General features: G+C 39.0%; 1 protein-coding gene across 1 annotated transcript; it reads left to right on the top strand.

The window, feature by feature from the left end:
- The first annotated feature begins 1,166 nt into the window (after positions 1 to 1,166).
- Positions 1,167 to 2,126, top strand: LOC124959136 (olfactory receptor 4S2-like). The gene has a single exon (XM_047517767.1). The coding sequence runs from the start codon at positions 1,182 to 1,184 to the stop codon at positions 2,124 to 2,126; it is 945 nt and encodes a 314-aa protein (XP_047373723.1). The 5' UTR covers positions 1,167 to 1,181.
- Positions 2,127 to 26,017: the final 23,891 nt, after the last annotated feature.

The raw sequence follows: 26,017 nt of genomic DNA, 5'->3' as shown, positions 1-26,017 counted from the left end.
TTAAATTAAATTAAATCCATTTAAATAAACCAAACATTTCCTAAACCTATAATAGTAATCACTAAAGGACAATCTCTTCCTGAAATTTTGAGTGCATCCAGACAGAGAAAACTCAAATATTCTGTAAGGAGACTTTAAAAAAAAAGGAAAAGATACATTAGGGATACAGACATTAAAAGGCAGCATTTCCTTTGTATGTTTTGTTCTTGTTCTTGGTACATTTTCCACTTAATAGACAAAATGTTAAAATACCAAGCCATAGTAAATCCTGGGGAATCCTCCATCACTCTGAGTTTGAAGTTCCAGAAATATCCTGAGACTCTTCTTCTCAAATCAAACAGGGATTCATTAAATCCACAGACTGATTTCTTCTTTTCTCTTTATTTTCTACCTTTATTTTAACCTACATGAGGAATTCAATGTCAAGGTAGAAATTACTATCCATATGGTGAAAATGAAATTAAAAGTCTGTGTTTTCACAAATGAGAAAATGAAAGCTCCTTAATGGTAAATGATTTACCCAGTTTACAGCAATGTCATTTTAGACTCAGGTTTGTGTAGGAGTCCTCTTCTTTTGATTACACACTCCAGCACCTATTCACTGTAGGTACTTAAGCTCAGCAGGGACCATAAGCTCATCCACAGAAATATCTGAAGGAGAGACTACAGAAGTCACCCAACCTCAACATATCAGGGAAACCTAAGTGAATGTAGTGACCAGGCATGGAAGTATTCAGAAGGCACCATGTGGACATGGTTTTACTTCTATGATCCAAGTAAGGGAAACTTAATCAGATATACAGATAACACTATATCCAAAGATTATATCTTTTATAGAAAGAGAACTAAGTGCGCTTCTATCCACAAATAAATATAAACTCAGAAATCTAAGATAAACTCTTAACTAGATATGTGGCTTTCATTACATTTAGATGTGATTTATTTCTCTGGATTTTACTTCCTCATTTAAAGTGAATAAACTGGAAAAGGGATATTATAGAGGAAAAGGCATCAGAATAAATACACTTTAGTGCCAACCAGCAGTAAGTACCCATTTTTTTCATTTTCAAATACTCTGATCATTCATTTATTCTGAGTTAAAAATAAATCCTTTCCTTTTATTTATTTATTTTTTTAGGTAATATAATTCTTTCAAGAATTTGACCTACTGGACTCATTCCATGGAAAAAATAAACATTGTAACTGAATTTATTTTCCAGGGCCTTTTTCAGAACCCACAGGTTGAAGCAGCCTGCTTTGTGGTGTTCTCCTTCTTCTACACAGTCATTTTTCTGGGAAATTTCCTCATCATGCTGACCATCTTCATGGGAAATCTTCTGAAGACTCCCATGTATTTCTTCCTCAACTCCTTGTCATTTGTGGACATTTGCTTCTCTTCGGTCACAACCCTCAAGATGATTGTTGACCTGCTAGCAAAGAAGAAAACTATCTCATTTGTGGGGTGCATGCTACAAGCTTTTGGGGTGCATTTCTTTGGTGGCACTGAGATCTTCATCCTCATAGTAATGGCCTATGATCATTATGTGGCCATCTGTAAACCCCTGCACTACATGACCATCATGGACTGGGAGAGGTGCAGCAAAATATTGTTGGGGACCTGGGTAAGTGGATTCTTGCATTCCATTATCCAAGTGGCTCTGATAGTCCACCTAGCCTTCTGTGGACCCAATGAGATCGATCACTACTTTTGTGATGTCCGTCCTGTACTCAAACTTGCCTGCACAGACACCTATGTTATTGGTGCTGTTGTGACAGCCAACAGTGGTACTGTCACTCTGGGGAGTTTTGTATTTTTGCTCATCTCCTATAGTGTCATTCTGGTGTCTCTGAGAAAGCAGTCAGCAGAAGGAAGACGCAAAGCTCTGTCCACCTGCAGTGCCCACATTGCGGTGGTCATCATCTATTTTGGTCCCTGTGTGTTCACATACATGCGCCCTAATGTGACCTTCTCAGAGGATAAGATGGTGGCTGTGTTTTACACCATCATCACTCCCATGCTAAATCCTATGATTTATACTCTGAGAAATGCAGAAGTAAAGAATGCCATGAGGAAATTGTGGAGTGGAAGGTTTTCGAGAACGCTAATGGCAAATAGTTGGAAGTAATAATTTTAGGCAGAATAATCTTAAGTTTTGTCAGTCTTGCTTATACACAGTTCACCACAAACTAAATTATGACTCAACTAAATTTTCAGGAGGAAAAAATGACACAAAAACATATTGTTAAAAACTAGGCTGTCATTCATCATTACTTAGTAATTGTTTATTTATTAATCAAACACTTACTTAAAATATCACGACTGAAGAAATTTTACTAAGCACAGAATCTCAGTCTCACTATCTTCTCTCATTTTTACCTGTTTTCATTTTCTTTACATGATTTTAAAACCTACCCTGAATTACTTGAGTTGTTTACAGGGTTAAGAACTCTCCCGGTACATATTAGACAACTATGACACAGTTATCAGGGTAAATATGATTTGCTGAAAAGCATGTTTTGAAAACATTAGTTCCTATAAAGTTTGAATCAAACAGCTTTCCTGTGGATCTGCACTCCTCGTTACCTTAACACTTTTGTTTCTGTTACACACAGATAGTGATACTTTGGGCAGATTAAATTCAGTTTCTTAGTGGGAACCACAATACAGGTGATAGAGCAACAGAAAATATCAGGTCTGTGTCTCTTTTACTTGAAAATGGAGTGCTCTTTCCTGCACCCTCCAGGGAAATGAGGTCAAGGGACACAGAATTTCAGTGAACATGAGGAAAAAGTTTAGGAGGCCCTTTGTATAACACGGTGACTGTATGTGATAACAACATTGTAGTCTAGGAAAGACTAAGACTAAGGACATCCATTTGAGGGTTCTCATCATGAAGTAATAGTGTTGACAAGTACAATGTAAATGGAATAATCACATTACATTGTTTAACTTTAGAAGCATTGTTAATAAAGTATTAAATGTGCAGTAAGTACATCATTTTTTCATATTGTTTAATAGTATTTACTGCAGTTCAAATCTCAAAATGTGAAAGCCTAGGATCTCTCTATTTCCATAAAAGGAGTCTCAGTAAAGATAACAATTTCCTAAAAAAGGACACAACTATCAAAACATGATCCTTTATAATTGCCATTATAAAATATTATGATGTCAATTATGTCTAGGGTCTAGGATTTAAGATCTGAGAGAGATTTGCAGATCATTTTAACTATGTATTTTGATACAGAATCACAGAAGTAAAGAAGTGGAAATTTACCTTTTATAATACTGGATCAATTAACTGAGTGGTATTAGTATGGGAAGTTGGAATACATCAACTCCTTTGTGATTGATTTTATTTCTAAAATTCCTTGCAAACTTTCTCTTGATGGTGATGCAGGGGCTTCAAAAATAAAAAAAAATAAGCAATAAAAACTAGGCTGTCATTCATCATTACTTAGTAATTGTTTATTTATTAATCAAACACTTACTTAAAATATCATGACTGAAGAAATTTTCTTCCATTTCTATGTTTGAAAATTAGAGAAAGAATCAGAGTAATAACATGCAGATACATAGAACATGCTCTGAGGAAGTTTTATGCAAAATATCAGTTCCTAATATGTTCTTCACCAGTTTTCACCTCACCTGAAGCATTATGATAGCATGTAGTTCTCATTTTATTGGTAATAAGTTGCTTATGATATCCAAGAGCCTTCAAATGTCTGGTTATTCCCCAGGCCTCCACATACCATCATTTTCTCAATGAAACATTCTCAAATTTTTTCACCCCAAGGGAAACCCTGTGCCTATATATCAACTGTCATAACCCACAGTTCTGTATAAGTTTGTAAAAGAGAGATACTCATGGAGACTGGCCCATATCAAAATGACTACTAATTCTGTGATGTGTTCCCCATGCTGAAGCTAGACTGAGCTGATGTGAGGCTCCTGGACCTGACAATCATTACCACAACAGGGTGATGTCCCTCTTGATCTTTGTTGCCTTTGTAATTTCTTACATCATCACCCCTGTTCATGTTGATGAGTCATTCCTCCAAGTGCCCCCTCAAAGCTCTCCATCTGCCCCTCAGACATCACTGTGGTTTTCCTCTTCTTCTTGTCCCTCTTCTTCACCTATGTCAGGGCTGACTCTGCCAGCAATGGCAAAGTGTATGCTCTGTTGACACCATTGTTTTCCCCTCACTTAGCACCCTCATTTACACACTGAGAAATACAGACATGAAGAATGGGACTGGGAGAGAGTGGGGTCAAGACAAGCTGAAATTCACTGGAGCCTCTGGTGTTGGAGCCCTTTGCCTGATCCAGTTCCCTACCCAGAATCGATGCCAGCAAACACAGCAGTGCTGTGGTGGGATGTGCTGTCTCCCACAGGAGCAAGCCTTGAGGAGAGAAGACCCGTGGTCGCTCACTGTTGCTTTATTTCTCTGAGATTGTACACAAGACAAATAGATCAGATGACCTCTAGGTCCCTCCTAGCTCTGACATTCTTTAACTCACAATTCCCATCATGATCTCACATATAATGGGCTTTATAATTCTGTTATCAGGGCAAAGTATACAAACTGTAGGTATGTTCTGCTGTAGGAAACAAACATCTTGACTGAAAAACCTGCTATATGTTAAAAGAGATGCAACTGCCTCCATTCATTGGTTTTCATTGCAATAAAGAAAAATTAAATCAATTTCAAAACATGAATGCATTGTATATTTTAGCTCTTTCAGTTAACATGTGTTTCTAAAAATATACAAGGCAATACAATTTTATCACTCATACTTAGCTATTAGGAATTGCTCTAATTAATTTTTAGTACCCTACTTGTGGTGTATTTCAGTAATTAGAATTTGAAATTTGAAGAGGAACATGGCGTTTTGTATAAAAGTAAAAAAAATTTAAAAATTCTACAAAAATGAATGTCTAAAGTCATCCTTCCTTATATCCTTTTGAGAGAAGTCACTTCTATCATCTGTATTATAGGGGAGTTCAAATATTAGTGTCAAATTAAAGAACAACTTGCGTGTTCTTGTGTTTCTTTTCCATGGAGGATCAGTGTTAAAAAAAGAAAAAAAATCCAATGTGCTCAAATGGGTACACTAAGTTTGTAATAGAATGAATACTCCATAGCAGTCAAGTCCCTGGGCTAAAGTCAAACTTTTTTTGATACCACATTCTTCTTCTCCTTACTTCATCAGTTTCCCTCATTCCTGCTTCTGTCTGTTACCTTCATAGAAATTCCCACATCAGGTTCTGCCTCTGTGGAACACAAAATGACAGGGAAACGGACGAGTCACAGGTGAGATTCAGGTTCTGGCCCCCATCACAAGATGGATGAGGATATTGAGAATATGGAACAAAGAGATCTGTGAGTCTTTGCAAGTGAACAAAGCTGCTGTATATCCTGAAGAAGTGCTATCCTGCTACCAGTATGTGGTCTTTCCACCCCTGTCTACAGATTACTTGTCATTGCCTAAAGATTCTCTCATGGCCTCCCTTAGGCAGTTGCCCTGAAAGAAAATGGTGCCTCGGCTTAGGACTAAATCCCGCTTCCCTTCATTACTTCTAGACCTATATCTAGATTCAAGCCTAAAGTTACCCCAAAAGAACTACAAACTGTGACCCTGACTAGGTGCACTACACTCCTGAAAAACTACATGATTTTTCTAATATATGGAGATAGGAATCCAGGAACATATGTGTTAATGAATATCAAATGTGGGGTAATGGTGGAACAAACAAAGTTGGATCAGGCTAAATGTATAGATGCAAATTCACAAAGCAAATGTTCTTATAGTTGTGTGTCACAAAGTTAGGAAGGGCTCTTTTTGGTTAGTTAGCTGCAACAAGGATCAAAATGTAGTCCTTGTGAGCTATAAGTGCTGAGCTCTCCAGGGTTAAGGGTTAGAAATGTATTCAAAGGCTTAGAGAAAGTGGAATGCACTGTGATTTATCATTTAAGTCTCACGCACCCTAGAAGAGTTCAATGTATATATTTTATCACAACCGTGAGTATTATATTTGTGATAGGAGTCCTGACATCCTTGAGGATTTCTATGATTGCTCTTCCCTGTTGGTGGGACTCCACAGTAGAAGTTGTGGTCCCTGGACAGGAAAAATCTAAATATAAATTGAATAATTGAATCCACGATGGCAGCACTCCACCTCCAAGGTCAGGGTGGTGTGGCCACCACAGTTAATAAGAGAGTCAAAGAAATCCAAGTAATGAAACCAGAAAAGACCTATGACATTGGCTAGTTGGTTTTAGGCTTCCTAAAAGGAAAATATCATAGAAATCCTAATGGGTTCTTACTTGATGTATTTCAGCAGAATATTTTTTTAGTTTCAGGGAATCAAAACAAAACTGAATTTTCAAAACAGAAAGTCATGTCCCTTCAATCAACTTCCAGACTTTAGCCACTCTGCAGAATCAGAACCCCTACAATGAAAGAGAAGTTGGGTGTGCTTGAGGAGGGAAGCTGGAATGCTGCCTAAAATTTATGTGAGCCTTTCTCCCACCATTATTCAAGGTAACTTACATCCTTTTCAGTGTAACAGTGCTTTAGGCAAAAGGAAATAATTGGGTACCTCTGTGACAACTGAACCTCAAATATCAATTGACACTAATTAAAGAACACCCAAATATTAGTGGTCCTGAAGAGAAAGGTCTCATGGAGTTTAGGTGATCAATGGAATTTTAATTCAGGTTTTTATCTCAGTGTGGTATGACCCCACACTCATTTGGTAGTCATTTGTCCTGTTCTATAATTAAAATTAGGAAAGACAAACTCAGGAGAGGTAGAATCTCCACACTGGCATCCTGACCTAAAAAGAGAAAAAGAATAAGGTGGGAAAGTCCAAGTGGAAAACACTTGCCTCTTGCTAGAAAAATAGCAAATCTAAAGCAAAACTGTATTACATGGTATAGTGTTGCATTACAAATACAAATTGAATTCCTGGAGGCATTTCAGGGTCTACTGCCACCAAGAAGGACTTAAAAGATACACAGGAGTAGGGGTGAGTCTCAGCACATTCAACTGAACTATTTGTCCTGTTCAGAATAGAGATGGGTATAGCAAACTTAGAGTAGAATTCCATAAGCTTAATCAGAAGGAGACTCCATGTGTAGCTGCTGAACCCGATGTGACTTCCTTGCTTGAAAAGAAGTAACATATTCCCCTGGTGCCTGGTATGTAGCTACTGATCTGGCAAAAGCTTCTCCATACTTTTCAGTAAGAGACCATCAATAGTACTGTGGTTTTATCTAAAAATACCAGCAGTGAACATTCTTTCTCATACCACAGGGGACAATGATTCAGTCCTAATATGTGATCTGCTATGATGTCATAATGACTTGCTGTGGTATCATAATGAACTGCTATGGTGTCAAAATGACCTCTCATGATGACCTGCTTTGGTGTCATGGTGATCTGCTAGGATGTCATCATGACAGGTTGTGGTGTCAGTATCACTACTTGTTGTGTCAAAATGACCTGTGGTGTTATAAGAATCTGTTATAATGTCATAATGATCCACTGTGGTGTCATAATGCCCTGCCATGATGTAATAATGACCAGCTATGATGTCATAAAGACCTGCTCTGCTGTCACAATGACCTGCTGTGCTATCATAAAGACCTCCTGTGGTGTCATAACAATCTGCTATAATGTCATAATTTCCCATTGTGGTGTCATAATGACTTCTCATGATGTCATCAAGACCTGCTGTGGTGTCATAATGCCTTTCTATAGTGTCATGAGGATTTGTCATAATGTTATAATGATGTACCAAGATGCCATAATGACCTTCTAAGGTGTCATAAGGACCTGCAATGGTATCATAATGATTTTATATGATGTCATACTGACCTGCTATGGGGTCATAATGATTTGCTCTAATGTCATAATTTCCTGCTGTGGTGTCATAATGACCTTTAATGATATCATAATCACCTATGGTGTTGTTATAATGATTTGTTGTCCTTTTTTAATGACCCATCATGATGTCATTATGACCTGCTATGACTGAGAGTTCTTAGGCAGGGAGAAGATGAGTCACCTGGGTTTAAATGTCTTCTAGAGTATTTTGTTTTCTATATCATAGACTCATTAAAATTACATTAGAAAGTAAGACTATGACCAAGCGATTTCCTAAATGTTGGTTCTACTTCCTCAGGAGGATGAAGACTTTGAATCTAAAATGAAAAATGCATTAGAGCTAAATTTGTTCTTGTATTTTTTATCCTTTAATTTAGTCATTCAACACATGCCATTCATGTACCTAATATGTATCAGGCTTTGTGCTGGAAAGTAGAAGAGACACAAACATGAGAATCTCAAGGATCTTACTCTTCTGTGAGTGCAGATGACAATACTTTATGTGTAAACCAGTAATTTCAATAATATGTGACTGGTGCTTTGATATTCAGTGTTATGTAAATTGAGAAATATTGGTTTTCCTGAACCTTGTGTTTTCTTATTTATACAGCTGGATAATGCCTGTTAAATTATTTTGGGGTGGGATTAAAAAAGAATAAACAATGTCCCTCAGAACATTATAATGATTCATGAGCATATCATTAAAGAAGGAACTGACTGAGAGAACCTCATCCCTTCACTAAACTCACTATTCTCACTACACATTGTAAGAAGCAACAATAAGAAACAATGTTAATTGAAAAGCAAGGAAAGAAAAAGAATAAAGGAAAAAGAAAAAAAGAAAATAAAGGATCACCTCCTCCAAAAAAATAAGATCTAAAACCCAAACCACCAAATGAGGGTATGTACTAAATCTGTTTATAGCTAGATAGGTGGATAGATATAGATATTAATATAGATATAGATATAGTCAAAGCCAGGACCTGATGTATAACTGGTGTTCTGATGTTTGAAATTTCCCCACAATGGCCATTGTGAGGTCAGAGCAGAAAATGACCCAGTCACAACTGGCTATTAAGTACAATAATTGTCTCTCTGGCCTCCCAGACTTTTTCCACTCTCATAATAAGAGAGGAGAGGCTTGAAAAGTTATTTCCTTAGGGGATTATGGAGACTGATGGTTACTTGTTTGTAAATTAAAACCTGTAGAATGCTTCAATGACCTTTTCATTTTGAGTTCAAAAGTCTATAACTTTTGGTTTGTAAAGACTTTATCATATCTACACCCAAGATATTAAATTCATTTTTCTTTCAACTTGGAATGACTGGTGTCCAAAGGATGGTAGCACCATATATCATGATACATGCTTTGTTCCATAAGACATAGGGACATAGGGACATTATTACCACATGTGAGGATGAGAGGGTAGGTACTTCCATCATAATTTCCTCACAAAGTCCTCATCAGAACCCTGGAACCTGAAGGCAGTGCGTTAATATATTCAAAGTGTGAAGGACAAACATGATGCTCCAAGGAGCTTTTTCTTTGGACCTTAAGTACTTACATGGGTACCTGAGTGACAGAGGGAAGATTGGTGGCACACTGATGTTTAAGGTCGATGTCTGGCTTGTGGACTCTGTGGCATAACTAGGCTGCCTGCAGCTTCTGTGCTGCTCTCTGAGCTCCTACATCTCTTCATGCAAAAGTTGGTGATGTGGCAAATGTGCTGATGTCAAGCTGGGGCAGGTTACCAGAGGCCCAGAGGTTCCAGCATGCTCCCTGGAACTGCTTCTGAGCACTTCAGGTATGGAGGAGTAACTTGGAAAACACTGACCAATTCCTACAGCATCCAAGATGAGAAGTGATAAAATTGATTTGTGGTCTCAGGCGCAGGGAGTACATAACCACAGAAGACAGTTTGCCTCTTCCTCTGGTTGCTTCTGCCCTGGATCCCACCATAACTCCTGAGATTCACATAGCCATTGCCATTCCTGTCACCTTTCTATTTCACACAAGCCTTGTGTGTAGGGTCACCCATGCTTCATGTCTTCCATGAGGCCTTGGGCTTCTTCACTAAAGTGGTAGTCCTCTACTTCTGTTGCTGCACTTTGCTAAGTTCAGTAGATATTTCCATCTAACCCCAGACCTAGGAGTTGGGTTCACAGTGCTGTCTCCAGTGTGCCATGAGTAGACCACTGCAGAGCTTTAATTTATGTGCCCTCAGAGCCAAAGCATTTTGAAAATGCCAAAACCTGTCTTTTCTGTTGATAACAGGAGGTTTAAACTCCTGCTGAGACTTGGCTCAATCTTCCAGTATTGCATAAATCTATTGTATGATTTGTAATTAATTTGTCCAATAAGGAGAGATTGATTATTACAGGCAGAATCTATGCTTGGAATTAGAGACAGAGATGAAAGAGATAGTCTGTATGCTTCAGAAACTCAGAGGTATTCTGTCAAACTGGCCAATTAGAAAACAATTACAAAACAGCGTAATAAGTACTATATGAAGTGTGCCAAAGATTCTCAGAAGGAATAAGGGAAGGCCCTGATAGTCCCTGAGTTTTTGATGCCATCTCCTGTGTCTTAGCCCTAGGCTCATCTGGCCTTCTTGCAATTCCTGCACATGCTGGTTATTAACCTATGTTAAGGACATTGCAATGAGCACCTTTCCCTTTGCCTGAAGCACTCCCCACCCACGTGTCTCTCTGTCCTGTTCCCTGCCTACCTTTACATTTCTTTTCAAAGGTCAATTCATAGGCCTTTTTTGACTAAGTCATAACACCTCCTCCAGTATTTCTTTTCTAATCCACAGTATTTAGATTTCCCCCATAGGATGTATTATCACTGAGTTTTGCATTTTTATTTATATCTTGTATAATTTCCCTCCACTAAATATCTGCTTCATAAGATTAGGGACATTATCTTTTCTGATCAACATTGTGTTATAAGGGCTTAGGGCAGTGCTTGATAACATGGTTTGATTTCAGTGGACAGTTTTTGAGTGAATGGATGAATTTAATTTCAAAAATCTTTTTCAACTGAGAGCTTCATAAAAGAAATGGAAATACTTTATGAGAATTTCTGGATTCATGCTTTATTTAATAACTTTAAAATGTGATACTACAAGTCCACTAACAGATTGTGAATTCTCATGCTGTTTTTAACACATTGCATGCACACACACACACACACACACACACACACACAAAACCAACAAATAAAAAATGGGAATGGAATTTAATCAATGTAATTTTGAGTTTCCATTTTGGATCCTGTTCAGTATATTCTTGTTGCATAGGATTCTTTCTATTGGAAAGTATTTTTCACACCTTCACTTTCTTGTCCTAATTTTTATTTCTTACAGTTACACAAGTAAATAATATAGTTCATGAGCTCCAAGTATTACCCAATGATTTCTAGGGAAGATTGTGCCTGTGTACTCTGCCAATGCTCACTGGGGCAGAGACCCCATGTCTTCTGGTCCTTCCCTGCTGGGCATTTCTGTGCCTCTCCTGTCTTTGCTGGAATCATAGTACACTGATGAGATTCTATGTTCTCTGCCCACTGTGAATAGAAGAGAAAATTTTTTGAAATTATTTTAATCTTTTCATTGACACAAAATGATTGTGCATATCTGGGTTATAATGTGGTATTTTGATTTATTCATATATTCTACAATTATCAAATCATGGTAGTTAGCATGTTCATTACCTTAAACTTTTACCATTCCTTTGTAGTGAGTAAATTCAAAATTCATTTAACTATTTTTAGATATACTATGAATTCTTAGCAACCCTATTCACCCTATTGTGCAAAGAAACACAATAATACCTTCTTCCTGTACAATAATACCTGTCCAACTGTAACATTGTACTTGTTTACCAGCCCCCCCACTCTTCCTCCCACCTGCTCTCCCCAGCCTCCAGTAATCACTATTATGTTCCTAACTTCTGTGAGATCAGCTTTGTCCAGCCTCAGCATAGGAGTGAAACAGTGTGGCATTTGTCTTTCTATGCCTGACTTATTTAATATTATTCCTTCCATGTCTCTCCATGCTGTTGCAAATAACAGGATTTCATCTTGCTCATGGCATAGTAGTAGTCCATGAGTTACCTATACCACATTTCTTTTCTCATTCCTCACTTGATGGGCATCAAGATAGATATCTTGGTTATTATGAATAGTTTGGCAATAAAAATGGGAGGACAACTGTCTCTTTGACACAAGATTGTATTTCCTTTGGAAATATTCCCAGTGGTGGAACTGCTGGATCACACAGTAGTTCTAATTTTACATTTTTATGGAGCCTCCATAATGACTGTTTTAATTTACATTCCCACAGTGTATAAGAAAGGCTTTTGAAAGGTTTTTACATAAGCAGATTTTCTTTCAGGTGAAAGTCTGACTTAGGAACAGCTCCTTTGGGGGCACAGGGGGAGACATACATAATGAAAATTTCTTTATATTGTCCTTAAATTTTCTTTATATTAGGAAATAGCCTAGGCATCTTGCTTAATCCCTTCATGACCAGTGTCCTGTGGGCTACACAGTTAAAAAATAAATATGCAAGCTTAGCCTGTTTGAGGAACGGCACCTACTTAGAACTGGCTGCTGATAGAGTGAAGAAGAGCCAATGTGGGGGAATGGTGATGTGTCAGGCATTGTGTATCTGCTTCTATATTTACCTTATCTATCAACCACCCTTCAACTTGAAAAAAAGCAGGGAAACTAAGGCATCAAGAAGGTGAGTGACTTGCTGAAGGTCACATGGTTAGTGGTTAAATTCAGGTTCGTTTGATTCCATGGACCCTGCTCTTTCACCTCCACTCTGTGCCTATATATTTGAAATAGATTTTGAGGGATTTGAACCTAAAGATTTCAAAAATAGCATTAGCAAAAGAATGAAGGCAGCCTGTGTTGTAGGCAACATACAGCTAAACATCGAGGAAGATGGATAACTGGGCAGTGGTGAGGGTCTTGAAGCCTGGCAGGAGTGTGCAACATGGGAGCATCATTAGTCAGACAGGCTCACTTAAGAGGATCCTGGGTGTTGGCAGCCAAGGAAAGGTCAAATATATGTGTTTGAATCCTACAAAAACAGATCATTCTCTTCAATAGATGTATGACCCAAATCTTTGAGGAACATTTCTTAGGAGGTGTAGAGGTCATCCTGCTTACGGTGATGGCCTATGACCACTATGTGACCATCTGCAAGCCCTTGCACTATGCAACCATCATGAACTGAAGAGTTTGTATGTTGCTAGTGGGAGTGTCCTGGATGGGAGTCTTTCTTCATGCCACCATCCAGCTCCTCTTCATCTTCCCATGACCCTTCTGTGGCCCTAATGTCATTGATCACTTTATGTGTGACATGAATCTTCTGCTCAATCTGACCTGCACTGATACCTACCCTCTGGGGCTCTTTGTCATTGCCAACAGTGGGTTCATCTGCCTGCTAATCTTCCTTCTCCTGCTGGTCTCCTACGTGGTCATCCTGTGCTCTCTGAGGACACAGAGTCTAGAATGTAAGCACAAAGCCCTGTCCACCTGTGTCTTTCACATCACAGTGATCCTTTTATTCTTTCCTTCCTTATTTGTGTACCTGAGACCTGCAGGTCTACCTATTGACAAGGGAGTTGCTGTTTTCTACACTACAATAACTCCCATGTTAAAATCTGTGATCTACACCTTGAGGAATGCCCAGATGAAAAGTACCATTAGAAAATTACTTACTAGGAAGTTTCTTTCTGTTGACAAACATGCCTGAAGAGCAACAGTGATTTAACTGAGGAAAGGCCCTTTTGCATGATCTTAGCGAGCAGCATTTATGAGATAAAAAAAAAAAAATATTCAAAATTCTTTTGATCAATCTCTTGAGATTTAGCAAATTATGTTTTGTTTGGATCATGAATTCCAGTATTATTCATAAATGTAAAACACAAAGACTTAAAATCAAAAGCTAATAATCAAAACACTACTGCTTTCAAGGAAGGAAAATAACTACTTCATGACCACTCTGCATATTTGGAAACTTTTATCAAATCAGGGCTTGCTTTTGCTTCCTTCATTTCCATACATGGATTCATATGTTGAGCCAACAAAAATTAAATAGCTACATATGTTGGTATGTAGCAAAAATGATTATAACACTCAAAAGAAATAAGCAGAGCATAATTACTGTCCCCATTTTATTTGTCAGGAAACTAATAGAAAGAAGTTATCTGAATACATGTATCAATTATCCTGAAATCAGAATATGATAGATTTCTGGATTATACTCTTAATTCCTGTATTATAAGGCCAAGTAATTATAATAAATAGATCATGTTATTGTAGTAATTACCATTTATGAAAAAAAGATAGTATTGGTCACACTTCATACACTAGTTGAATTTCATACCTAAATATCTAATGATTTTCATAAAAAAATTCTTATAAGAATGCATATCACAATTGATGGTAATATGTTTCGAGGAGTATTATGGTAACTATGAACTTTAGAGCTACAAAATTGAAGCAACAATAACTTTTGATTGGAAGTAATGCAGACTTAACCAAATTTCCTTGTAGTCTTTAGACAGCATCTGTATACTCAATTCACTCTACTCTGATAATCCAGGAGAATGAGGGGTGAGTCAAATCAAATAACACTTGAATTTCAGACAGAAACTCCTAGTTGATTAATGCACAGATGGACTCAACTAAGTAGTTGCCTGATGGCAAACAATATTTTCTACAGTTTGGCAAAACATTTTGCCCATGATAAATAGTGAATAAAGAATGAGTGTTAAATGTAACATAAATAAGTTAAATAAAATATACAATAAAAAAATACTGAAAACTAAAGATTCTTTTTTTTTTTACTCATTCAGACTGACCTCTAAGGGAAATCACAATTTGTTTTTATCCCTGTGTAAACCGAGGAATGACAAATAACTTAGAACGAGTTTCTCAGTATATGAGCATATATTATATTGTTATATTCCCCCAGCAAGATTTCATGATCCTCTGCTTATGGGTTGTTTATCAATTTTCTGTTACCTGGTGGTAACATTTCATTAGTAAAAACTATTTTGTCAAGAAGGTGCATCTGTTGATACAAAACAATTTCAGGATTGTTTTTTGTTCAATACCTCCTTTACTCATTAACAAACCCCAAGATTTTATTCCAAAAGTATTAAAATTTTGGGGACTTCTGAGGTAAATAAAACATGCCTAGGTTCTTCTTTCTTGGTGCTTAAGTGAGAGACACCAGAAGGAAGTAGAAAAATACCACTGAGTGTTATAAGTACATGTTAAGATGGACAGGGTTCTATGAAAAAATATTGGATGGACAACAAAAATGACCTGGGGAGTGGGTAAGGAGAGTGAAGGGTCAAGAGGTTTGATCAAAGAATTCAAATGACAGGTAAGTTAAAAACAAAATATTCGGCGGGCCAAGATGGCGGACTAGAGGGCGGCTGCATTTCACGCTGCTCCAGGATGAAAGATTCAAAAGAGGAGATAGTGAGAGACTTGGGACCAAATCAAAGCTGCCGGGTGAGTCTCTCCTGTTGGGGAGGCATCCCAGATGGGGCAGTAGCCCCGGAACGCAGGGAATTTGTGAAGTGGAATTGCTCGGCGAGACGCCCCTCCCCCCGCTGGAGCGGTAAACACGGACAACTGGGATCATCGTAGAGGAGGTGGCTCAGCACAGCGCTTGGACTCGAGCAGCTGCTGGGGCTCCGGGCGGCTGCCTGGGGAGGAGCTGCGTGGCGAGCTGTTTGGACCCAGAACAACTGCTTCTGAACACTGGGGGGTTGCCCGGAGGAAGAGGAGGAGCACGGCAGGACGCTTGGTCTGGGAGTGACTGCATCAGAACCACAGGCGGTTGCCAGAGGAGGAGCTGCGTGGTGAACTGTTTGAACTCAGAGCGAGCGCTCCTGAGTGCCGGGAGGTTGCCCGGAGGAGGAGGAGGAGCGCGGCGGGTTGCTTGACCTGGGAGTGACTGCATCAGAACCACAGGCGGTTGCCAGAGGAGGAGCTGCGTGGTGAACTGTTTGAACTCAGAGCGAGCGCTCCTGAGTGCCGGGAGGTTGCCCGGAGGAGGAGGAGGAGCGCGGCGGGTTGCTTGACCTGGGAGTGACTGCATCAGAGCCGCGGGCGGTTGCCGGAGGAGGAGCTGCGTGACGAGCTGTTTGAACTCGGAGCAGCTGCTCCAGAACACTGGTGGCCTGCCTGGAGGAGGAGAGCAGTGGGACGCTTAGTCTGGGAGTGACTGCATCAGAACCACAGGCGGTTGCCAGAGGAGGAGGCGAGTGGTGAGTTGATTGGACTAAAAGGGACCGCTCCTGAACACCGGTGGCCTGCCTGGAGGAGGAGTGTGGTGAGTCACCTGGTCTCGGAGCCACCGCTCCTGAACACCCGGGGGCTACCCCAAGGAGGAGGAGGAGGAACAGGGCGGGTCATTTGGACTTGGAGTGACTGCCTAGGGCTATGGGTGGTTGGCGGGAGGAGGAGACCCGAAGTGAGTTGTTTGGACTCCTGGTGACTGCATCGGAAGCCGGGCGGCTGTCCGGAGGAGGAGGTGTGTGGCGGGTCTCTGGGTCTCGGAGCTGTTGTGCGGGGCTCCAGGAGGTGGCTCAGGGGAGGGGCTGCATAGCCAGGCAATTGGTGCAGAGCAGGGTCCCAGGAGCTAGGTGGCTTCTTGCTGGAAGAGCCGCACAGAGACACGCCTAGGGGCGGAGCGAAGTTTCCAGGGCGGCGGGCAGATTCTCTGGGAGAGGCAGCCTAAGGAGACTCGCCTGCGAAGGGTGAGGCTCCCAGGCCCAGGACGTAGGTCCGGGCCCCTGGGATCATTGCAGAGGAAGACAGCCCAGCCCAGGTGGTAGTTGTAGATTGAGGGGAACCTCTAGGAGGGCAACTAACCAGCAAGACGTCCCCACCGAGTGACTCTTCCCGGCCAGGGGAGGATTTCCCACAGGGACGGTAAAGCCAGAGATATAGGCACAAACAGGCCTTGCCTCAACCCTCAGTCTAGTTCCCCATTGGATGACCATTGGTCAACAAGTAGAGGCACCTCTGACCACTAGCAGGGAATATACGCCACCTGAGGGTTACCACACCTAGAGAGGCAGCTTCTTCGTGGAGCTCTGCATTATCAACCTCCTCCAAGACTTCAGGCTACTGAAGGATAAGAGGGGATATACTCGCAATCTTCAGGGACATTATAAGTTGATAGAGGAAATCTGCAATATCTTAATGACCCACTGATTCCTGAACAATATGAGAAAACAAGGGAAGAAAATGCCCCAAACAAATCTAGATGTTACATCAATAAAATCCAACGACAGCATGGCAGAAGAAATGACAGAAAGGGAGTTCAGAATGTACATAATTAAAATGATTAGGGAAGCAAATGATGAGATGAAAGAACAAATGCAGGCATTGAACGATCGCACCAATCGACAGTTAACAGAGAAAATTCAGGAAGCAAAAGATCATTTCAATAAAGAGTTAGAGATATTGAAAAAAAACCAAACAGAAATCTTTGAAATGAAGGAAACAATAAACCAAATTAAGAACTCCATAGAAAGCATAACCAATAGGATAGAACAGCTGGAAGACAGAACTTCAGATATTGAAGACAAAATATTTAACCTCGAAAACAAAGTTGACCAAACAGAGAAGATGGTGAGAAATCATGAACAGAATCTCCAAGAACTATGGGATATCATGAAAAGGTCAAATTTGAGAATTATTGGGATTGAGGAAGGCTTAGAGAAACAAACCAAAGGAATGAACAATCTATTTGAAGAAATAATATCAGAAAATTTCCCAAATCTGAAGAATGAAATGGAAAATCAAGTCCAAGAGGCTTATAGGACCTCAAATACACAAAATTACAACAGGCACATTATAATGAAAATACCTAACATACAAAATAAAGACAGAATTTTAAAGGCTGTGAGAGAAAAGAACCAAATTACATTCAGGGGGAAGCCAATACGGATATCAGCAGATTTTTCAATCCAGACCCTAAAAGCTAGAAGGGCCTGGAACACTTTTCAAGCTCTGAAAGAAAATGGATGCCAACCAAGAATCTTATACCCAGCAAAACTTACCTTCAAATTTGATGATGAAATAAGATCATTCCATGATAAACAAAAGCTAAAAGAATTTACAAAAAGAAAGCCAGCATTACAGAACATTCTCAGCAAAATATTTCATGAGGAAGAGATAAAAAACAAAGCAGCAAGTCAGCAAAGGGAGGAATTATCCTAAAGGAACTGTCAAATAAAGGAGGAACCAAGATGTGTCAAAAATTTTAAATATGAACCAAATGACCGGGAATACAAATCATATCTCAGTAATAACCCTGAATGTTAATGGCCTGAATTCATCAATAAAAAGACATAGACTGGCAGATTGGATTAAAAAGAAAGATCCAACAATATGTTGCCTACAAGAGACTCACCTCATAGAAAGAGATACCCATAGACTAAAGGTGAAAGGATGGGGAAAAACATACCATGCACATGGGCTCAGCAAAAAAGCTGGAGTATCCATCCTCATTTCAGATAATGTGGACTTCAAGCCAATGTTAGTTAGAAGGGATAAAGAAGGACATTTCATACTGCTTAAGGGAAGCATAAATCAGCAAGATATAACAATCGTAAACATCTATGCCCCAAACAGTGGCTCATCCATGTATGTTAAACAAATCCTTCTCAATTTTAGAAACCAAATAGACCATAACACAATAATACTAGGTGATTTTAACACGCCTCTTTCACCACTGGACAGATCTTCCAAACAAAAATTGAACAAAGAAACCACAGATCTCAATAACACAATCAATAATTTAGACTTAACAGACATTTATAGATATACCATCCAACCAAGAGTGAATACACTTTCTTCTCAGCAGCACATGGATCTTTCTCTAAAATAGACCATATATTATGCCACAAAGCTAATGTCAGCAAATACAAGAAGATAGAGACACTACCTTGTATTCTATCAGATCATAATGGATTGAAGTTACAAATTAACGAAAGAGTAAAAAACAGAAACTACTCCAACACCTGGAGATTAAACAACATGCTACTATATGATGAATGGATAACAGAAGATATTCGGAAGGAAATTAAAAAATTCTTAGAGGTAAATGAGAACAAAGAAACATCATATCAAAATCTCTGGGACACTCTGAAAGCAGTACTTAGATAAAAATTTATTTCATGGAGCGCTTTTAATAAAAGAAGTAAAATTAATCAAATAAACAACCTAACACTACAGCTCAAAGCCCTAGAAAAAGAAGAACAGACCAACACCAAAGTAGTAGAAGACAGGAAATAGTTAAACTGAGAGCTGAAATCAATGAAATTGAAACGAAAGAAACAATACAAAAAATTGACAAAATAAATAGTTGGTTCTTTGAAAAAATAAAAAAAAATTGATAAACCTTTAGCCACACTAACAAAGAGAAGACGAGAGAAAACCCAAATCACTAAAATTCGGAATGAACAAGGAAATATCACAACAGACACGACCGAAATACAAAACATAATTAGAAGCTATTTTGAAAATCTATACTCCAACAAAATAGAAAATTTCGAAGACATCAACAGGTTTCTAGAGACATATGAATTGCCTAAACTGAACGAGGAGGACATACACAATTTAAATAGACCAATTTCAAGTAATAAAATAGAAGAAGTCATCAAAAGCCTTCCAACAAAGAAAAGTCCAGGACCAGATGGGTTCTCAGCCGAGTTCTACAAAACCTTTAAAGAAGAGCTCATTCCAATACTTCTCAAAGTATTCCAGAAAATAGAAGAGGAGGGAACTCTCCCAAACTCATTCTATGAAGCCAATATTACCCTGATTCCTAAACCAGACAGAGACACATCGAGGAAAGAAAATTTCAGACCAATATCCTTAATGAAAATAGACGCAAAAATTCTTAACAAAATTTTAGCAAATCGCATACAAAAACATATTAAAAAGATAGTGCACCATGATCAAGTGGGTTTCATCCCAGGGATGCAAGGTTGGTTCAACATCAGGAAATCAATAAATGTCATTCACCATATCAATAGACTTAAAGTCAAGAATCACATGATTATTTCAATAGATGCAGAAAAAGCATTTGATAAAATACAGCACCCCTGCATGCTCAAAATACTAGAAAAAATAGGGACAGTGGGAACATTCCTTAACATTGTAAAGGCCATCTACGCTATACCCATGGCTAATATCATTCTAAATGGTGAAAAACTGAAAGCATTCCCTCTAAAAACTGGAACAAGGCAGGGATGCCCTCTTTCACCACTTCTATTCAATATCATCCTTGAAACTCTAGCCAGAGCAATTAGACAGACCAAAGAAATTAAAGGGATATGAATAGGAAAAGAAGAACTCAAACTATCCCTATTTGCTGATGATATGATGGTATACTTAGAGGAACCAGGAAATTCCACCAGAAAACTTTTAGATCTCATAAGTGAATTCAGTAAAGTAGCGGGATATAAGATCAATGCACATAAATCTAAGGCATTTTTATATATAAGCGATGAATCTTCAGAAAGAGAAATTAGGAAAACTACCCCATTCACAATAGCTTTGAAAAAAATAAAGTATTTGGGAATCAATCTCACAAAAGAGGTGAAAGACCTCTACAATGAGAACTACAGAACACTAAAGAAAGAAATTCAAGAAAACCTTAGAAGCTGGAAAGATCTCCCATGTTCTTGGATAGTAAGAATTAATATTGTCAAAATGGCCATACTACCAAAAGTGCTATACAGATTCAATGCAATTCCAATTAAAATCCCAATGATGTACCTTACAGAAATAGAGCAAGCAATTATGAAATTCATCTGGAAGAATAAAAAACCCAGAATAGTAAAGCAATCCTTGGCAGAAAGAGTGAAGCATGGGGTATCGCAATACCAGATCTTCAACTCTACTACAAAGCAATAGTAACAAAAACGGCATGGTATTGGTACCAAAATAGAAAGGTGGATCAATGGTACAGAATAGAGGACACGGACACAAACCCAAATAAATACAATTTTCTCATACTAGACAAAGGGACCAAAAATATGCAATGGAGAAAAGATAGCCTCTTCAACAAATGGTGCTGGGAGAATTGGAAATCCATATGCAACAGAATGAAACTAAACCCATATCTCTCACCATGCACGAAACTAAACTCAAAATGGATCAAGGATCTCAGAATCACACCAGAGACCTTGCATCTTATAGAAGAAAATGTAGGTCCAGAGCTTCAACATGTCGGCTTAGGACCAGACTTCCTCAACAGGACTCCCATAGCACAAGAAATAAAAGCAAGAATTAATAACTGGGATAGATTCAAACTAAAAAGCTTTCTCTCAGCAAAGGAAACTATCAGCAATGCGAAGAAAGAGCCTACAGAGTGGTAGAAAATCTTTGCCAATCATACTTCAGATAGAGCACTAATCTCCAGAATCTATAAAGAACTCAAAAAACTCTACACCAAGAATGTAAATAATCCAACTGACAAATGGACTAAGGAAATGAATAGACATTTCACAGAAGAAGATATACAAGCAATCAACAAACATATGGAAAAATGTTCAACATCTCTAGTAATAAGAGAAATGCAAATCAAAACCACCCTAAGATTCCATCTCACCCCAATTAGAATGGCGATTATCAAGAATACAAGCAACAACAGGTGTTGGTGAGGATGTGGGGAGAAAGGTACACTCATACATTGCTGGTGGGGCTGCAAATTAGTGCAGCCACTCTGGAAAGCAGTGTAGAGATTCCTTAGAAAACTTGGAATGGAAACACCATTTGACCCAGCTATCCCACTCCTTGGCCTATACCCAAAGGACTTAAAATCAGCATATTACAGAGATACAGTCACATCAATGTTCATAGCTGCTCAGTTCACAATAGCCAGATTGTGGAACCAGCCTAGATGTCCTTCAGTTGATGAATGGATAAAGAAAATGTGGTATATATATACAATGGAATATTACTGAGCCATAAAGAACGATAAAATTATGGCATTTGCAGGCAAATGGATGAAACTGGAGAATATCATGCTAAGTGAGATAAGCCAATCTCAAAAAACCAAAGGAAGAATGATATCGCTAATAAGTGGATGATGACACATAATGGGGGGTGGGAAGGGTTAGTGTTGGGGTTGGAGTTGTGTTTAGGGAGGGGGGCAGGAATGGAGGAAGGAAGGACTGTATAGATGGAGGGGAAGGGTGGGAGGGGAGGGGGGGAAGGGAAAAAATGGCAGAATGAATCAAACATTACCCTATGTAAATTTATGATTACACAAATGGTATGCCTTTACGCCATGTACAAACAGAGAAACAACATGTATCCCATTTGTTTACAATAAAAAAAATAAAAAAATAAACAACAAAATATTCAGGAAACCTAAATCATTCAACATGGTTGTGATTATTAATTTATATTTTTATTCAACATTCATTCACTTAAACCCAAGTGCCAGGCACAAAACTGAACAGCAACCTAGTATAAAGGTAAACTGTATCTCCTGAGAATGAGACAAGAACAGACAAGATCAAAAAAGATCTCAAAGTCATGTTAAAGTTTAATGGTAGAAACCTTGGGCAAATATAGAAAGTATTTCTAAGGTGGTGAATGTTTCAATTGTATTTCAGATTACAACAACTTGGCCCTAGTATGAGCAGGAGAACTGAAGCTAGTATAATGATCTGACAGTGAAAGGCTGGGATTGAATTCTGGTCCTGCTGGTGAAGAGGCAGAGTGTGGTGGATACTTGAATCATGCTCAAATTCCATGACCAGGCCACTGTGCACAAGACCCAGGTGCTGTGGCTCTGGGCTGCTTAGAGTTCATAGCCCTAACCTTCTCTGGACAACTACACCAAAGAAAGTAGGAGTTTTTATCCAGGGATTATTTCCACTATTTTATGGATCTCAAGTGGAAAAATCAAAGACTACCTCAAGTGTCTTAAAAAGGTTGTGTGTGCCCTTTCCCCCTGCAGAACAAATTATGTACTACAATTTTAACAGTAGTCAACTTCATGCTTTGAATGTAGCCCTTGCTGTTCTAAAACAGACCTATTTTTTCTCTTCTTCCTCTTTCCCTTCCTCATTGCTTCTCCACAATCCCTCTTCCTAATCTCAGGAGAAAATTGGGATCCCTTTGAATCAACTCTTTAAAATCTCTCTGTTGCCTCTGATGGAGGGAATCACAGACTCTGGGACAGGAGTCTTCTTGTATTTCTCTTTCTCTAGCAAATCAATGAAGCTTTTTTTTCTTTTTTCTCAAAAGCCTGCCTTCCTTACTGGATGGGCATCAGGGATGGGGCTGAGCTTCAGATCACACAATGAGCACTCCAGAGCTGCCAAGGCCCAGGTTAAAGCTTGACTTCATGGCACCACATATTTTCTCCTTCTCTCATCAGACTCCTTCAGTCCCTGCTTCCATTTGACACATTCATAGAAATCCCACTTCAGGTTCATTAGCACAAACTGAAATAGAGAAACAGTTCCCTATATATTTAGAAGTTATAGACAAAGTGATCAATTGATTTGGAAGATTAGAAAGAGAGGAGTCATGGGTGAGATGCATGTTCTGGCTTCCATCACTAGATGGATTAGGAACTGAGGAGATGGAGTGGAGAGAACTTTGCAAGTGAAAAGGGCCTCTCCATCTCCAGCAGAGGGGCTCTGAAACCACCAGTATGTGCTCTCCCCAGCCTGTCTAAGGAATGCTGAAACAGTGCTTGAACAGACCACAGTGACTGCTCCCTGAGGAAGTTTCCCTGAGGCAAGACTAACTCTCTTTAGGACTGACTCCTAGCCTGGACCCCTTCTTGATTCCTAGACCTCTAGCTGGACTCAAGTCCCAGCAGGGTCCTAGAGAAGCTCAATGTGTGACCATGAAAAGGTGAAATATACTCCAATGGCTTCAAGATCTTTTAATTTATGCAGACATGAAGGCAGGAGTATATGTGTTAATACATGTTAAGAATAAACAAGAATGATGAAGTAAATGTAAATTTGGATCAGGTCAAATTTACTGACACAGGCTCCACTAAGCAAAGATTGTTTCTTTAGCTCTGCAGCTCAGGGAATTGAAAGGGTCTCTATTTGGCTATTTGTAATAAGAACCAAATGAGGCTCACAGTGAGTGAACTAGAAAGGGACTCAAAGGCACAGAGAAATCAAAATGCAGTGCTATTTGTCACTTAAGACCTACTCACCCCATAGACTAATCCAAAAGACTAACCTCCATCACAACTGTGAGTAGTAAGTTTGTGAGAGGAGCCCTGACATCCTTGAAGACTTCTCTGAGTGCTCCTCCCTGTCAGAGGAACCCCTCAGTGGAAACTGTGGTCCCTGGACTGGAAACTCAAAGTGCAAAGTGAATAATTGGTCCAGGGAAGGCAAGGGGCCAAGTGGCAGCACTCCACCTCCCAGGTTTTGGTGTTGTGTTTACCAGAGTGTGAGGGAGGATAGAAGGGCTTAGACAGCCAGGGCAAGATGGTGAGTAAGGAGGTCAGGAGAAGGGCGAGGACAAAGGAGCATGGAGAGGATCTGCTTGATGAGAGTGCTCCTGGACACAGAGGGGATCCAATCATACTGAAATGTTGGTACTCCTGCCCCTAGTGGGGATCCAATAGAAAAACTAAAACAGGTGAGTGGACAGAGGGGACCATGATTCAATAATAGGGAGGAAATTATGGACAGGGAGAAGATAAGGAAAAGAGGAAATTCCAGAAATCATTAAAAAAAAAAAAAAAAAAAGTCCAAAACTACTCCACCAGATTTCTGGGTTTTCTTTGGGGAAATGTGTCTCTGTCACTTTATCAATAAACCTGCTGCTTGCTCACTCTGTGTCTCTTTCTTCAATTCTTTCCTGAACAGAGACAATGGACCCAACACCCCTAGATGGTAACAAGTGAACATCAGAGTTAAAGAAGAAACCTGCTGACCTGAAAAGATCTGTGATCTTGGCTGGTTGATTTTAGGCTTCCTAGTAGTGAAGTACTATAGAAATCCTAAGGAGATTTTACTTGATATATTTAAGCAGAAAATTCAAGTGAATGAAATAGAAACTGAATCCTCAAATCAGAAAGTCATGTTCCCTCAATCAACTTCCAGACTTGAGCCACTCTGCATATGCAGACCCCTAAAATCAAAGAGAAATTGAACATGCCTGAGGTAGGAGCCAGGAGCAACTGCTTCGGATTTATGTGAATCTGTCTCCCCTCCTTGTTCAATACCCGAAAGTGTTTTTCAGGTTAACCGTTCATTAGGGAAAGAAAAATAATCAGGCATTGCTGTGACTACTGAACCTATGGAACAAAGAATATTATGGTGGAAAAGGCCAAGCAGGAACTAGTAGAACTGTCTCTATCCAGGGAAATAGTGAAACAAAAGCAAACTTCTATTTTGCACAGTAAACATAGTATTGTATTACAATTTACAAAGATCAATTGCATTCCTAGAGAGATTTCAGAGATTGCTGCCATCATCAGGAACTTGAAAGATCCACCAATGGTATTCTCACCACATTATATTGAACTGCTTCTGTGCAAAAGACAGATGGTTATGACAAAATTATAGTGGAATTTCATATGCTTAATCAGATGGAAACTCCAATTTCAGCTGCTGTGCCAAAAGTGGTTTCATTGCCTGAAAAAATTAATATATCCCCCTTGTAGTTCATATATAGCTAATGATCTGGTAAATACTTCTATCCCATACCTTTCAATAAGACCATCAGAAGCAATTTGTTGTTATACAAAAATGCCAGCAATGCACAATTTATCTCCTAATTTAGGGGATGATGTTCTAGATCTATTTCATAATTTCCTTACCCAAACCCAAGCGGCCCTTTATAGAAAAACTCAATAAGTTTTAAGAGAACACAGAAAAATTATTTGATACTCTAATGTAGACCAAAAGAAATTAAAAATCAAATCCTCAAGCTCAACAAATACATTATTTAATTAATTAGAGGGCATCAATAGCAAAAATAGATCAAAAAGAGACAATATGATTGAAGACTTATTTGAAAATACAGTCTAAGGAGTAAAAAGAAAATAAGAATTCAAAAAAATTAACAAAGCTTAT

This window comes from Sciurus carolinensis, chromosome 11 (genome assembly GCF_902686445.1).
Source record: "Sciurus carolinensis chromosome 11, mSciCar1.2, whole genome shotgun sequence".
In the NCBI taxonomy this organism is placed as follows: Eukaryota; Metazoa; Chordata; class Mammalia; order Rodentia; family Sciuridae; genus Sciurus; species Sciurus carolinensis.
This window is presented reverse-complemented; position numbering and strand designations above follow the sequence as displayed.

Coding starts and splice junctions, on each gene's coding strand:
- LOC124959136 (XM_047517767.1), top strand. CDS start 1,182: ATGGAAAAAATAAACATTGTAACTGAATTTATTTTCCAGGGCCTTTTT.